The following is a 17,252-nucleotide window of genomic DNA, read 5'->3' as shown; positions in this document are numbered from 1 at the left end:
TTCTTGTTATCTGCTTGTCTTTGCTCTCTCTCACACTCTTTCAACCTGAATAAACCATGAGCCTCAATATATTAGTTTTTCTATTTAAAAACAAATAAAAATGTTTATTTTCTAGGTTTGTAATCACATAACTGAGACTGAAAGGGGAAAGTTTAGCTTTCAGTGTTTTTTTCCTTAGTAACAACCTTCAGACAAGGGAACGGTGTTACTGTACTTGGTACATATAGTTCGCTAATATAAGTTAAAATTGTTTATTTTTTGACTGGCTAGTAACAGGTCTGGGTTAAAAAAGATGAAAATAATCAAATTATGATCACCTGCCTTTTTTTTTTAAATCATGCCTTGTTTTAACCCCTAATTCATATTGCATCTAGCTGCACTCAGCAATAATCTCTGCTGCAAATAGCCCTAGAGCAGTAGCGAGGAAATGGCTCGCCCTGCAAAATTTGACTTAATTCTATTTTTTTTATTTTATCAGACACCAAAGCCAAACTGCAGGTAATTTGCACAAATTGCATGGCACCACCAAAAACAAATAAACAAATTTTGAAACTCTATTTTGAAAGGAAGGCATCTTTGTGACCCTGTTATATTTCTCACTTTGTGCCAAATATTCCTGTGTGTTACCAAATTTCTAACATTTGATCAATGACAGAGCTATATGCATTAACTTAGGGTATCAAAATATAAAAGCTAAATATTAAATGCACCCAAAATATAACAATATATGTACAATGTAACTAATGAAAATATCAGGTTGCAAGAAAATAAATTACAGTTTTAAACCCTTTGAAATTCAAAGACTTCTTTTGTTTTGACTTCTGCATTTATTACTGGCTTCTAACTGACTTCTTCACATGCTCCTTTGAGCACCTCTGAGTTTGATGCCTTATACGTTCAGACTAATAATCGATCATTAATTCCTTGTTGCATGTTTGTTTTGCTTCATAAAGGGACATTTCTTAAGCTATCTTTGCTGTTCTCTGATAAAAGAACAGCAAAAGGAGAGCAGAACACATTTGCTAGTTTATTTACAGCTCCAAAAGGATAATTTTAAACCCTCTTATTATTTTGACAGCTAGGGAGCTACTTTAACTTCCCTCCAGGCCTGTGAAGCTAATGCTACATTATTAATTTGTTGCATCATGGTTCCATCCAGTGATTCTGTGCTGTTTTAGTAGCTGTTTGAAGTTGTGCATTTATCATTAGGTATGGTGGAGCAATTAAAACCAAACTGACCAAACAGTCTTCTGGGATTTTATTTAGGCTGATCTTTATTGAGAGTTTGTTTAAATTATTAGAAGCATTAGGTTTATAAAGTGAGGAAATTCTTTTTTTTTTTTACCCCAGTAAAATCGGTCCTTTCACCCACCATTTACAAGAACAGTATACTTAGGTCAATATGAGATGGGGTATAACATAAAGTACAGAAAATGGAGTGGAGTTGATGCTATGAGAATGTTTATCTTCCTATGGTGTCATGCCATGGCTTTATAATTGATCCTTTTTTTTTTTTTGTAAAAGGGGAGACTCCATTAAATGAGTGGTCGCCGAGTGCACTTTTATTTTAGGGTAACAAAGTTAATATTTCTGAAAGGCCAAATAAACGACCTTAATCCTTGGGGAAAAAAACTAGAGTTTACAACAAACATTGTGCTTTTGGGCCACACCAAAGAATTACAATCATATCATCCTGGGCTGGAATACCTTTTAGGAAGTTCTAGTAAATCATTCAAATATTTAACTGCAGATAGAAAGTCCGGTCAAAAGCCTATTACTTTCCCCCAATTTCTGCAGAGGAAGAAATTTTTTTTTTGTGTGTTTATAAACTCAGCATCTCATTGATGATGTTTGTGTTTCAGAGCTGAGCTCCGAGAATCTCCGTACCTGTTTTCAGATTATCAATGCCTACCTATACTTGTCTGCCACAGAGTTCCTACAGGTAGGAGAAAAACATGCTGACATCAACTCGAAAAAAGCCCTTTTATGTGGTTTATCAGATTTCCTTATATTTACCTTATTCATCAACAGAATTACGGCGAATCGTTGTGCAGATCATTTTGTGATCTTCTAAAGGACATTACAAATGAGGGACAAGTCCAAGTACTAAAGGTAATAATTTTTTCTATGACCTATACCTGTGTCTACCTTCTCATTTAAAGTTTATCTTTTCTTTTTTGGGACTCAACTCTCTTTCTTAAATATATGCTAGTAAATTGTGTGGCCTTTTGAAGATCGCTCTGGACAGGGATAAAAAGACACCTCTGAAATATAATAATCTAAATTTCTATAAATGTTTGTCTTTCAGAATAACTAATATTTTACTGACATGGTTTCCCTTAGATTGGCCAAATCACAAGCGTATTTCAGCTCTATAATGGTTTCCTGTGTGTACATTGTTTGAAAAGTTATCCTTTTTATTAGAATTAAGAAGTATTCATCATGAGGCCTTTCCTGCAGAGCTTTGAGTAGATTATATAAGTAAGGAGTCAACTTACAGAAAGCACACAAAACCAATACCAGTAACAGTGATGGGCATTTTGTTTTGCTCTTTGAAATATAATTGAAAAGTTTCCTTTGTTTTCTTCTTGCACTGATAAAGGTCAAATGGGTAAAAAATAAATCAATTTAAACATGCGTACCATTTAAGAGGTACATTCTTGTGAAGGCAAATGGGTTTCGTTTCTCACTTTTTTTTTTTTTTTTTTATTAAATTGAGCTAAATACTCCTATTCAAGCACAATAAAGGATACCGTATTTTCACGACCATAAGGCGCACCGGACTAAAAGGCGCACTCTCAGTTATGTGTCCCATTTCTGTATTTAACACACACATAAGGCGCACCGGACTATAGGGCGCGTTTTTTATATACAGGTACATGTCCTCTACTACCTTTAAATACCTCTACTGCGTATTTAAAAATACAGCGGGGGCAAAACTGAGTATGACTGTGCTTTATTCATGTATTTATAACAAAGTATTAATCAAACCTGGCAGCTGGCCGTGAGACAGACACATCGCAGATGACACAGCGCTGTGATCACTCCTAAATTAACTTAAAATCCTGAAACCTGCCGACAGAATATGTTCGCTTTTATTACCGGCATCCTGGTGCCTGCAGTTTAAATTATTTAGATGAAAAACACCTGCCAGCAGCAGCGGTGAACGAAAGGATTTCTCCTGTCGGCGCACCGCTGGTATGTGGGGGTCTGAGCGCCTCCGACAGAAATAGATAATCTGGATGAACTGACTGCAATTATGAAGTTTTCAGGTGGACTTTCTCACTTAAAAACATATTAAAACTACTTTATTCCCACTGATCACAGCAAATATAGCTGCAAGATTTAGATTATTTAGATGAAAAAACACCTGCCAGCCACCGCGGTGAAGAGGAGGAGACCCGGCCAGAGGCTGCTGTTGAATTAAGTTTTCAGGTAGAAAAATAGAGCGGGAGCAAAACTGAGTATGATTGTGCTTTATTCATGTATTTATTACAGAGTATTAATCAAACCCATCAAAGTCATCATCCTCTGTTTCTGAATTAAACAGCTGCGCTAAATCAGACATGCCAATTTCCCCTTCTTCTTCGCTGTCAGTCACTTTCCGTGCAGCGCAGCTCCTCAGAAATAATGCCGGCTTTTGCAAAAGCTTGAAGAACAGAGCCAGCAGACACGTTAGTCCATCTACAATCCATCCGCTAACGGTGGCGTAACTTGCCCGGCGCTGCCTTCCTATTATCCTGAAACTGTGGTCTCTGTCGGCCATCCATCGCTCCCACGCCGCTCGCAGCCTTACTTTGAACGGGCGCTTCACACCGATGTTGGGCGGTTGAAGTTCCTTTGTCAGACCCCCCGGGATAACGGCGAGCACAGCGTTCATTGATTCACCTTTTTTTTCACATCGGCTGTGAGATGGGCACGCAGCAATGGTGATGCGTGGAAAAAAACACCTGGTCTCCTCACATAGGCTACACCTCCCTCAGCCACGCTTTCATCATCTCCTCATCTATCCAGCCTTTTTCATTTAATATCATATGTCATCAGAGCGCTGTGTCTGTCTCGCTGTCAGCTCCCAGATCAGCTTCTCTGATTGGTTGATGTGGCGCGTCCAGCAGCAAAACTTAAATTTTTCCATCTCGAGCAGCAGCAGCGCGTTGGCGGTGCGTCAGATGCTTAAACGATCCCGACGTGCTGCACCTGCGGCTCAAAACGTGCTGCAGGACCTTTTGCTGCGCCTATACGCGCGTCAACCATTGACTTTGCATGTAAACTCGCTGCTTCTGCTGCACCTGCTGGGTCCGGTTCACACCGATGTTGAGCGGTTGAACAGCGAGCACAGGGTTAATTTGTTTCCCCATGTTTTTCACATCAGCTGTGAGATGGGCACGCATGGAGTCACAGATTAATGGTGATGAGTGGAAAAAAAACACCTGATCTCCTTACATTCAGCCACTCTTTCATCATCTCCTCAATGAGGTGGTCTCAAAAGTCGCATTTACAACACACATAGGGCGCACCGCACCATAGGGCGCACCGCACATTTTGAGGGGAAAAAAAGACGTTTAAGTGCGCCTTATAGTCGTGAAAATACGGTATATCTATTCTCTTTAGAAATATGTCAGCCTAAAAGTTCTTCCTTTTTGTAGCTCAAATCCTGTTTGCTTATTTTATAACCAAACTATAAATCAGCTGAATTGATGTTAATCCACAAAGCTTTAGCTTGTTTAAGCCTGTTGGCTTACTGCGCATCTGAATCCAACTAATGTTGACTAGAGAGAAGAGAGCCAGCAGACAGCAAACATGCATGTTTACAAAACAAATCCTGACGATGGAGGGATCTGGCTAATCAGAAATAGCCTTGGTTTACTTTTTATAAAGATTTAAAAGCTCGATTGATCCTGTTTCCTCATTTATGTTGCTGAACCTTAAAGCAGAATTATAACATTTTCCTGTTTGTATTAAAAGATAGGAAAAAGCCAATTAGCAGAGATTTTCTGGCACAGAGTTTCTGCTTCTTTAGTCATGATTAACACTAAATCTAATCTTTGTCTAGATTAAAGATGTAATAGATTGTGTTTTTTCCCACAACCTTATAGCAGGTGCATCAATTTTATTATGAAACTGGTTTATTGGCAGAATAACTTTTAAAATGTTGTGAAATTTTAATTGTTTTCATGTTAATTATTTATTATAGAATAGAAAGGATGTCAGGAGAGTTGCTAATTTAATTTTAGCTCAGTTTAAATAGTCAAAGCATCAGAGCTGCTCAGATAAAGATGCCAGAGTACCAATATAATCAAAGAGGCTTTAGCAAGAGAGCAAGTAATGTGTGCTGTGGGTTTAGGATTACCTAAAGCTGCAGAGAAACACTCTTTGTTTGACCAACTTTATGTGAATAAGGCTGAATGAATGTACAACGACCGCTGAGATGCAAGAAACCAACTCTTAAAAAAAGATGGGCGTCTGCCCAAATCTTTTACAAATCAAACCTTAAACTTCGAAATTATGGTGAATCTAGATATATAACAGGTAACTTGTGCGAGGTTTAAGTTTAAAAACATAAGGAAGGAAAGAAAACTGACTTGGGTGTCCGCTTTAGAAAAAAAATGCTTTTTACAGTCACTTTGTTAGAGAAATTTCTCCATCACAAAATGGCTCGAATGCCTACATATTTGATTAGAGAGTCTGTAGTATCTTAATTTTGGTTTAAAGGAATAGTACACCCAAAACATGATAAGCCTTCATTTTCTACTCACCCCCATGCTGAACAACACCCTGGAGTACTTTTTTGATATCTCAAATGCATCTGGAGATCTGGGAGGCTTCTTGCTGTCTGCTGACATTCAAATAATGGAGGTCTATGGTGCCCGAGGCAAAAAGGTCCATAAAAGTCCACAAAAAACGTTTCAATATTCCTCCATACTGCTCGTCCAATGTATTCCTAGGGTCCTGAGTGGGTAGCATCCAGAATTTACTCGAAACAAAGTCATTTAGAATGTTTTTAGAGCATAAACAGTAGTGTATAGGATTTCCTGAAAGCGCGCACCTGCGCGATCCCGACGCTACGGAAGCCGGCAGACCAAACCAGCGCATTCAGCTCAGCAAAGAACTCATGCTCTTCCTCAACACTGAAGTCCTCAGACATTTTTCTTTCGTTGTTTCTTTCTTTGCACAGGTAAACGGCACATTTCTTCTTCTACGCTTGCATTATTGGAAGAGCAGAAGCTGAATGCGCACTTTCATCTGGTTTGGTCTGCCGGCTTCCGTAGCCTCGTGATCGCGCATGTGCGCGCTTTCAGGAAATCCTATACACTACTGTTTATGCTCTAAAAACATTCTAAATGACTTCGTTTCGAGTAAATTCTGGATGCTACCCACTCAGGACACTTGGAATACATTGGACGAGCAGTATGGAGGAATATTGACACGTTTTTTGTGGACTTTTATGGACCTTTCTGTCTCGGTCACCATAGACCTCCATTATTTGAATGTCAGCAGACAGCAAGAAGCCTCCCAGATCTCCAGATGCATTTGAGATATCAAAAAAGTACTCCAGGGTGTTGTTCAGCATGGGGGTGAGTAGAAAATGAAGGCTAATCATGTTTTGGGTGTACTATTCCTTTAAGCTAAGGTGCAAGGTGGCCTAGCATATAGCAGAGGATGGACTCTGCATGGTGTTCTCCTAAAGCACATCCTTCATGTGAGTGAGAAGTAGGGTGGTGTGCCCAGTAACAACTATCAGTGTCTCAGCCTGAGATCCCTGATGATACCATAATTTAGCCCCCAAAGAGTTGCAGCAGTCTTAATGTAGAGTAAGAAAAATATCTTAGAAAAAAGAGAAACATTTTAGATTTCCAAAGGAGAATATAAAGCGTTAAGAATGACTGGTTTCAGGCTCTTGTCTGAAAATATCAGTCACAGATAAACAAGCTGTAACAGCTGCTATTGCCTGACCTCTTATCCTTGAGCATAGGATAAAAGATCAAGGTTTTTTTTTTATTTGTGTGTGTTTTTTGTTTTTTTTTGTTTTTTACATAATGCATCAAAAACATGTTACAGAACATGGATTACTGTTTAAGATCCATTTATGGGCACAGAACATATCCAAATGTTTGCTCTTATTAAAACAGAAACAGCCATTGTTGTTTGTAAGTTATTTAGGGATAATGCTGCAACATCATTTTCTTCTCGATATTCTTGTATAAGGTTTTGTCTTTGTATCTATTCATGACCTTTGTCTTTCCCTGTTCTGAGTTGTATGTTCCTATTTCTCTCTGCTTAATCTCATGTTTCTCCCCTACCTGTCCTCTCCACGTGTCTCTGCAGGTGGTTGAAATAGCTTTAAAGGTTAGTCCCATACTGGGAGCCCACATGTTTCAGCCCCTGCTGCCAGCTGTCTTTAGAGGTATCGTTGACGGGGAGGTAAGAAGTTGTTTTTTGTTGTTATTTTTATCTCTTGTATAAGTTGTGTATATTAATTGATCTATAATGATCTAATTTATCAGCAATATGTTATAGTTTGATTCTGGTTTACTGAAAAGCTGGGCTATTTCTTACCTCTTATATCAGAAAAATGTTGAGTCTTATTAATCTGACAAATTAAAGGCTGCCATTTCAGCATTTTGTTGTAGTAATTCTCTCATCTTTCAGAGTTAATAACCTGCTTTATCTTGCAGGTGTATTTAAAGCATTACTAAATGCTCTATCTGATCATGTCCATATGTTTTTACAGCGTTATCCAGTGGTGATGTCCACATACCTTGGCATCATGGGTCGTGTTCTACTCCAGAACTTCAGCTTCTTTTCCTCGCTGCTCTCACAAATGGCTTCTGAATGCAACCAGGAGGTGAGGCTGATGTCTGCCCTTCATTTCTGTCATCTCAGCACCATTTTATCTGATCATCATCAGCGAGACAGAGTGGCTGTTAAAAATAAATCTTTCAGATTGAAAGTAATGACCCAGAGAATTACGAATGGGGACCTTTTAAAGTTTTTATACCTTGACTTTGCTTCCTCAATTGTAAAACATTGTTCTTGTTTTTTTTTCTTCTTCTAAAATTAAAGTTATCCTTATATATAGTGTGGTTTGAAGTTTGCAACATAAAATAAAACAAAGATGTTTTCTGTTCTAGCGGACCTTTTATACTTGACAAGAGAGCCAGACTGTAGCATGAAAAATAAAATGATATTTTTGGTGACACGTGTCATATGAGGAAATTATTTTGAAGTAGAAAAAGATCTAAAGGTTACAAAGAGCCCCCACAAACACTGTTATCCATTTCTGTCTTTTTTATTCTTTATTAATGCTTTTCTATCAGCTTTCTTCTTCAATTACTCCATTTTCTCTGTGATCTATTTTTTATCTTTTTATCAGAAGGAAATTTAAATTATGAATATATGATGCACTATGAAAGAGAGAGATAAAGGCATGCTGGTAGAAATGTGGATAAGTGAACGGAAATGGTAATATAAACAAAATAAAACCTGAGAGACCAAAGCATAGTCATACAAAGCACGTAAAAAAATATATAATTAGAACAGAACTTTGCAGAATAGACATAGGAATAACCATAAAAATTTGCATAAAGTATACCGTAATAACATCACCTTGCGGAATTAATCACATCCAGCATTTGTAAACTCAGCTTACTTGCCTTGCTGCAGATTCTCAGTTTTTTTTTGTCTTATCTTTGACTTGAGCTTTCTAATAGATGAATAAGCTTTGATCTAAAGAAACTGCAAATCTACCTTATATGTTTAAAGTCACAGTCCTAGTTGAAGATGGGCATCTCCATTAGCCTTAATTATGTTGCTGGTTTAACCAAGTATTCTTGCAGGATGACCCTGTATTTTCATCTTTCCATCAACTCTGACTAACTTCTATGGTTCTGCTAAAGAGAACCATCCCCACAGTAAAATAATTGTCAATTATTATGCTTTACATTGATTTTTCATAGCATATATAATTTTCCCCAACTCGGAGAGAGCTTCTCTCCGGTTCTCTGGGTGGTCAGGAACAGGGAGTCAGAGTGGACCATATTCTCTGTCTCTGTTGTCAAAGTTGCTTCCTATAACTCTGGCAGTAAGCTCTGTGCCTGTCTTAGCAGCAACCCCCGAACCTGGTGGTGGACTGGCAGTAGGGGATGTTGTCAAGCTGAAGGTAGTCCTATTGAGTCTGTTTGGCTTGTAGGACTTCTGAGGCAGCAAGCAGGTTCCTTGATGACAAGCTTGTCACTGCTGGGTGGTTCAAGGAGCAAAACCTTGTGCCTAGGAGGAGTTTTGAGAGACCATGGAGAAAGACTGTAAGTCGGCCTCAAAGCGATTCTGGCAAACTACTCTGCACTTCCAGATGGATAAGCAGCGCTATGCTAAAACTGTTTTAAGTTAGAACGAGAAGATGCTGAATGTAACTGAGGACTTTGTCAGACAGTAGAAGGAATAGTTTGAGGATCTCCTCAAATGCCCCTGGCGGAAGCGGAGAGTGGGGGTTGAGAGCCAGACTTGTTCATCACCCAAGTTGAAGTAAGAAAAGAAAAACTCTGAAGGATTTAGGGTTTTAATGAGATCCCCCCTGCGTACCTTAGGTCTCATGATGTTGTTTGGTTGTTGTGGCTGACAGACATCCCCAAAATGCATGTTGTTTGGGGACTTAAAACTACATGAATTACACTTCTCAGTGTCCACTGGAAGGCATATGCCAGGGTACTGGAGAGGGCTTAAGTCAGCAGGGTCGGCTTTGTTCCAGCTTTGGAATACTGGACTAGCTGTACAACCCTCTGCAGGATGCTTGAGGGCTCATGGGAGTTTACCTAACCGTCCACATGTGGCTTGTGCTTTGCTGTGTCTTGTCTTTCCTAAGCCCTCTCTTCATATCAACTGAACTTAAACAATGGATCTAGGTAAGCTGGTCTGTCAATGCAATTGATAAAGTTTCTCAACTGGAAGACAGGGAAAAGGGGACCCCTCCTGTCCTGCTGGGACATACTGCGTGGGATACACCAAGGACTCCTGGAAGGATTGGAGGATGGTGTGTTTAACAATGCTGTCAGTGAAAGATATCAAAGATGTATGGATTTTCAGATTTATGATACTTGGATTTCTCCTGTTTGGATTTGGAGGATACCTGATTTTTCTACAATTACAGAGGATGTCTGCAGCAATTTGGACATTGATCAGGCTACCGGCAGCGGTTGACATGCTCAGAAAGGCTGTGAACGAGCAAAATCGGGAGCTGAGCTGTATGCTGGGTGCGATTGAATGCAGGCTGACTGCGGTGGTTGTGGTGAGATGGGATAATATCTTGGATGTGCATGCTTGCTTCAAGGTGGAAAAACCCAACAAATCTGGAATATTGGATTCCCCACATAGGGCTAGCAAGAAAAGACTCAAGGCTGACGGAATATTCCTGTGTAGCCTGCTCTCAAAATAACTGAACCGTCCATCCCACCTGCTCTTAGCAGTAATGATTTCACAGGATTCTTTATAAATAAGATTGATCTTATTAAAAATAAGATCATTAGCACTCCTCTAACTACGATTGGTTTCTCTGGAAGGTGAGGCTGCATCTGAGGTAGCCATAGAATCTGAGGCGGGTTTAAACTGCTTTGATCCAGTTGAACTTTCAGAGTTGGCAAAACTATTGTCTTCATCTAAGCTTTCAACTTGTATGTTAGATCCAGTTCCAACCAGGTTATTTAAGGAAGTATTCCCTTTGATCTTGTTCACCATTTTAGATGTGATTAATCTATTTCTGTACAGGGATATGTATCAAAGGCTTTTAAGTTTGCTGTAATTAAACCTTTACTTAACAAACCGTCTCTTGACCCAGATGGCTTGGTCAATTATAGACCTATATCCAATCTTTCTTTCTTATCTAAAATTCTTGAGAAAGTAGTTGCCAAACAAGTATGCGATCACTTAAACCATAATGAACATTTTGAAGAGTTTTAGTCTGGCTTTAGAGCTCATCATAGAACTGAAACAGCTCTGCTGAAAGTAACTGATGATATTCTCATGGCCTCAGATAATGGACTTGTATCTGCATGTCCTGTTGGTTCTCAGTGCTGCATTTGATACAGTTGATCATAATAATCTTTTAGAAAGACTTGAATATTGTATAGGAATTAAAGGAGCAGCACTAGACTGGTTTAAATTTTATCTATCTGATCATTTCAGTTAGTTCATGTTAATGACAGATCTTCTTCATGCTCAAGGGTTACCTGTGGAGTGGATACTTTTTCAAGCCTTAATAATTTTTTTTCTATTTAACTTATAGATAGACCATTTGTTCGGAAGTATGATTGAGATGTGGGTGGACCGCATGGACAACATAACCCAGCCTGAGAGGAGGAAATTATCATCGTTGGCTCTCCTTTCTCTTCTACCTTCTGACAACAGGTAAGAATCACTGTTTCCTCTCCTGTGTCCATGCAGATTTGAATTGTAGTGTCCCAATTAGTGTCAACTATTGAATAACGAAGCACACATCAAGTTATTCCAATAGAACCACTGGGAACTTAAAGACACACTGTAACTTTTGGCCACCATGGGCACTACACTTGTAACTGCCCATATTTTGCTTCTACTAAACATCTGCCATGGTCCCTAATTTTATGACCCACATGCAGAACACACTGAGGAGACAGGTAGGGCAGATTTAAGTTTTATTTAAGAAAAAAAAACAAGGACGACACGGAGAGTTTCTTCAGGGAGTCTGGAAACAAACTGATCATGAGGCACACTGCAACAGACACTGAGAGTTAATCGAAGTATGTGCACGATGAGAGAGATGCAGTACTAAAAGGCTTACTGTGTGAAATGGGAACAATCCGCTTGGGAGTGAGTGGGGCTGCAGAGGTCCTTAGGTGCAAAATGCTGGAGCTTGCTGTCGGGAAGGTGGCTGCCAAGTGGGAGGAGGCTGGTTGGTAGATGGTTAGGCAAAGATATATGACTGTATACTAGGAGCAAAGTGTTAACTCACCAGCCTGATAATAATGTTGAGAAAAGAGAATCGGTTTTAAATCCATTATTTAATGGCCGACATTGGCCAGGTTAATGATGGTCCGTCATCTCCCAACTTACATAGTCTGTATTTCAAGAGGGGAGCCACACTTGCAGTACTGATAGTGGCGGGAGGAATCATTTAAAATAACTCATATGCATCAACTCTTTAGGTCACAGTGTCTGCTGTGTTCTTTTAATGAATTCTATCTTAAATGTGAAATTTACCGACACACTTTATATGCGTTTTCCATGAATCTCATGAATGTAGGAGTGCCAGTGGGTTTTTGGAGAGAATTCAATCCATTCCCGACCACCATAGCTGTGATTTACCAAGTCTCTCTTTAAATGTAATGCCACAAGCTGGTAAGCAGTATGAAAAATGCAAATTTGTAGTGAGCCAAAAGAAGTCTCAAGTGTGCTGGATTATTGTGATGAGTCAACACCATCTGGCCAACATCTGTCACTCACCAGTTAAAAGCAAACATATAAATACTCATGCACACTTAAAAGTCTAGTCTTCTGTTTCCTTAATCTTTTGACGGAGGATCAAACTACAGTTTAAGAACATGTCCTGTAAAAAAAAAAAAAAAATCTGTCGTAAAGTCAAACCTATGCATTCAGCAGATTAAATGTATATTTAGTAGCAGATAAGTGTTTGTGTTGTGCTGATTGCTGTAATGCAGTGACAAGCAAAGAAAAAGAAATACGAGCTGTTTCTCATGAAATTTCAGGTGTAGTGTCTCAATATGAGCTTCAGTCAAGCATCAATTTATTCACATACTTCTGCTTCTGGAGAATTAAAAACAGGAAAGTTTTTTTATGTATTTTTTATTTTTATTTTCTATCAAAATACCACCTCACTCATGGTTTTAATAACTTTAAAAAAACATTGGAGATTATTTATGGTGTTTGAGGTTCATCTTCTTGTTTGATATCCCAACTAGCAGTTTGTTTTCATTGAGGTTTAGGGAGGCTCAGAGTTCTGCAAACCAGATATGGGGTAATTATAGGCAAAGGCAGGCATGAAATCCTTTGTTACACCCCCGTGCCTGGGCTGCAGCAGCAATAGATTATGACAGCTCAGATGGGTTAAGTGCTGCTTGACAAATCAACTATTTAATCTATAGTTCAAGCAAAAAATTAAAGAGGTCCATATCTTGTCCACAGTTGCCCTTATCATGCTTTTCTGCCTTTTGATGCCTCTTTTGGCTCTGTAATATATTTATCTTTTGTAAATTATCTGTTTACTTTTGACCTCCAGTATGAGTACCTAACCTTTCATTCAATTATTTTAAGGCTCTATTTTAATGTCCATTCATTGCCTTTCCTAATGTGACCTTCAAGCTCATAAAATAGCTTGAAGTAAAAAGCACATTATTTTTGCTTGAAGCAGCTTTCCATCATTGGGAGCAACCTAAATGTTTCTCTGTAAAACTTACTGACTTATTACTTGAACTTAGTATTTCAATTTCCGGCTCCGCTTCAAGCTCTCCCTATGTTTTTTTAGAAACGTAATAATTTTGAAATAACTTCCTGTTGGTTGAGGTAAAGATATCAACTGAACATGTTCTATGTTCAAACAGAAATTGGCATAGATAATGCACAGCGTTACAGGCAGTCAAGACGTACAAAATGATTTTGAAAGAAATGAAGATGAAAATTCACAAAACTACCAGTCCTCAAATTAATCTTTTCATTTTTAGAGAACATCAGCTTTATCAAAGACTTCTATGTGGGGTTTTCTGATGCAGGCTAGAAAGAGTATTTAAAGGAACTGTTGCCGGCAAGACTTTTTTTTTCTGGAGAGTTCTATCTACCCCGACATAACTTCATACAACATAACTGAGCTGTGTAAAGTTGTTATAATCCTTAAACTTCGCTTCACATATACAAAGTTTTATTACCCTTCACTAAAGGGGTCATAGAATGCAAAACAGTTTACATTGTCATTCATGAAAATCAATAGTTCAGTGGGTGAAATGGACGTACAGAGAAGTTCAGAACCCATAGCCATCTCCTTTCTCTGCAAATCTCACAATTTTAAACTTCCACCATAAAACGGGTGAATTCAAACAAAGCACTGAATTCAGGGATGGTTCCTTATTTGGGTATACTTTTGTCTCGCCCCAAAATTTACTTACACACCAGCCCAGTGGTTCATGGCCCAAGAACACGAATAGAGGTAGATGTAAGACACCAGTTTAGCTGTTTAGCCTACAGTTAGGTTTACTTCTACAAGAATTACAAAGCAGGCAGTTTCTCTATTGAAAATGAGGCAGAACCACGGGTGTAAATGCAGTGTTCCAGGCTGCATGGAGAAAGGGAAACATTTTCAGTCTTCCCAAGGATCTGAAGACTCGACAGGTATGGATTATGTTTTAGAGTATCAGAAGTACTCTGCAAAGTTTGATGCTCAGCTGTTCATTGGCTCTAAGCATTTTACCGAAGACAGCTATCAAAATCTTGGACAGTTCAAAGCAGGATTTGATAGACTTCTCTACTGAAATGAAGGGCTGTTCTGACAATAAGGCCATTACAACTGCAAGCTGTGAGTACTATTTTTTCCCTTAGCTGTTGAAAGCAATGCTAGCGTATCTATGGTGACCAGATTTGGGTTTCTGAAAAGGACGACACAGAGGCTACGGTCACCTGGTCGGGTTCGGTCACTCCCTCCCCCGCCAACCCATCCACCGGAGTTCCCGGTGCTCACGGCTTGGATCTGCTACACTGTAGTCGACCAAAATCCCGGATGATTTTGAAATTGCCCCCCAGACATTTTTTTAGGTATGAAAAATAGGACATTTCCGGGAAAAAGAGGACGTCTGGTCACCCTACCATATCAAAAATTTGAGGTTTCAGTGAGTGAGTGCTTGTTGCTATGATGCGTCTTTACTCAGCAGCTTCACTCGTTGTAAGTCAACCAATCAGCACACAGCTCATCTAAATATTCATGAGCATACCATAAAAGGAAGAAAACCTGTAGTTTCATTCTAGGGCTTTTAACCAGGTTTGCATTAGGGCTCATACAACTGCAAATATGCCATTTTCAGTGTTCCAATGTTACACACCCTATTCAGAGACCTTAAGGACCAGCACCAAATACCCAATATAATCATTCAATGACCCCTTTAAACCTTTGTCTCACTCTGCTGTGGATCTTTGCACAGGCAGGTGTTTACTAAGGTACTAGGCTTCCTCTGCATTGATATGACTTGTTGATCTCACCCTTAAAGATGATGGAATGTGCTTTCAAAGCAGTAAGTTACTGCAGATATGTCTTTTTGACATGCTATCGGTTGAGCCCCGATGATAAAATTGGCAATACAAGTATTTAAAATGGCATAACTTTTTGTATCACTAGATACAGACAAAGGTCCACAAACTACTCATTATAAAAGCACCTGTAGCCCAGTTAGTTTTCAGAAATGTATCAACCAGCAAGATATGGTTGTGTTTAGTCATTTTAATATTAAAGCTGTCACAACTGTGATAACAAGTTTGAAAGGCAAACTATATCAACCTCAAAGTCACACTTGTGGCCTCAGCAACTGATTAAAGTTTATCATACTCATGAAAAATCAACATTTATATCTAAAGATTTATTTATAATAAATTGTTCCACTTGTTGCTCATTTTGAGTTTAGACAGGTGTGTTTTTTTCTGGAGAAGGGACCTAAAAATGAGAAAAGACCATCAACCAGTAGCAAAATGTGGGATATTTGTATTCACACTGGCAAAGCATACAGAAATCTTTTTTTTTTTAAATGCAGGGACACACTACACACCATGTGGAGTCAAGCAGACAATTGTTTTTGGCCCTGATCCCAGTTTTGTTTGTTTTGGCTTTACTTCACGAGGCAATGTGAGGGGAAAAAACATCCATATTAGCTTATTGTTTCATGTCTACAGGAGATTAACTGTGAATACATTTTGAATTGGCACCTAAAAATTCTCTGTTACTGTCTTGATGACACTAATTTGGCTAACAGTTTGGATTGAAGTGAATATGGATGGTAGAGATAGTTAATTTGATATTATTAATTAAATGATCCAAGTACATAAACCAAATTCAAATTCCAACCCCCGATTCTCCACAATGGTGTCTGCTGGTGAAATGGGTTCATGATGTGTTTATTTTGTACTCGGAAAATCAGAATACCACGAAGAAAAGTGTGGCTTTTTTAACCATTTTTATGTTTGTAAAAGTTACTGTAGTTATAATATACACACAATAGTTAATACGAGCCTCCACTGGCAGGAAACTGGAACGCGATCAATTCTGAGATCATGGTACTCTGACTTCCCATTTCCAAGTTTCATGGCAAAACTGAGGCTGTGATGCAGACATGTACTAAGCTACATACTTAGATATATACAATTCAGTCCATAAAAAATGAAAAAGTCATGTTTCAAGTAGAGCACAGCATTCTGATGGGTTTGAGCTGAGTATTGTAGAATTAAAAAAGGTTAGAAGAAAATGTTAAGGGTATTGTCGAGGATTTTAGTGAATTATTTTAAAAGAACTGCCCTCTCCACTTAAAAAAAAAAAATGCGCGTACATACACAAGCTAATTTCTCCTCGTGCACGCTGTGTTTAAAAGTTGCTGTTGTTATAGCTCATACAAGCTTAAAGTGCCTGAACGTCCACCCTAACCCCTAAAGCCCTCAATCACTATATAGAGCGGGGACTATGTAGTGGACTTAGTAGTGAACTTGGTTAACTGACTGTTTGGACCAATGATCACTGCTTTTTCCTCCATTGGTCACGTAACTCCTGCACTGTCTTTATTAGTCACCTGACAGCGGGCCCAAATCCCATAATGCTTTGTGAGGAGAGCTCTCTGCGCAAAGCGTTCCAGGATATATCTGCCTCTTTTGAGGCCTTTTTTTCCTTCTTGTACACTTCTTAGACACTTTTTCTCTTACGACCCTCGGCCATTTTCAAAGAACAACGGTGAGAAAGGTGAGCTTCAATGACTGTCTGAAACTAGCTCACCACAGATATAGGCCAAAAGGGCACATGCACAAATGTATAGCTAGCGGGACAAGCATGTAGGACAGCCTTACATAAACATATCACCAGAATGATTGACAGTTAGGAAGACCAATTATTTAAATAATCCACCCGGAAATAAAAGATAGCCCTCTATACTTTTAAGATTTGCACAGCAGCATAATGAAAACATTAATGAATGCCCAATCTGTAGTTCAACTGCAAAACTTGATTTGAGGTTTAGTTAGAAAAAAGA

The 17,252-nt window shown here is 38.8% G+C and overlaps 1 protein-coding gene across 1 annotated transcript in view; it reads left to right on the top strand.

The window, feature by feature from the left end:
- The window catches only part of LOC119798557 (importin-11-like), a 99,478-nt gene that overhangs the window by 45,900 nt on the left and 36,326 nt on the right, over positions 1–17,252 (top strand). Inside the window, exons 8-12 of the mRNA XM_038308075.1 lie at positions 1,863–1,942; positions 2,032–2,112; positions 7,327–7,422; positions 7,733–7,846; positions 11,276–11,397. Of these exons, the coding sequence (XP_038164003.1) occupies positions 1,863–1,942; positions 2,032–2,112; positions 7,327–7,422; positions 7,733–7,846; positions 11,276–11,397 (493 nt within the window). The remainder of the gene's footprint in view (positions 1–1,862; positions 1,943–2,031; positions 2,113–7,326; positions 7,423–7,732; positions 7,847–11,275; positions 11,398–17,252) is intronic.

The sequence above is a fragment of the Cyprinodon tularosa genome, unplaced genomic scaffold (assembly GCF_016077235.1).
Source record: "Cyprinodon tularosa strain WSP-4 unplaced genomic scaffold, ASM1607723v1 ctg63, whole genome shotgun sequence".
Taxonomy (NCBI): Eukaryota; Metazoa; Chordata; class Actinopteri; order Cyprinodontiformes; family Cyprinodontidae; genus Cyprinodon; species Cyprinodon tularosa.
The sequence above is the reverse complement of the archived record's forward strand: the minus strand, read 5'-3'. Positions and strand labels throughout refer to the sequence as shown.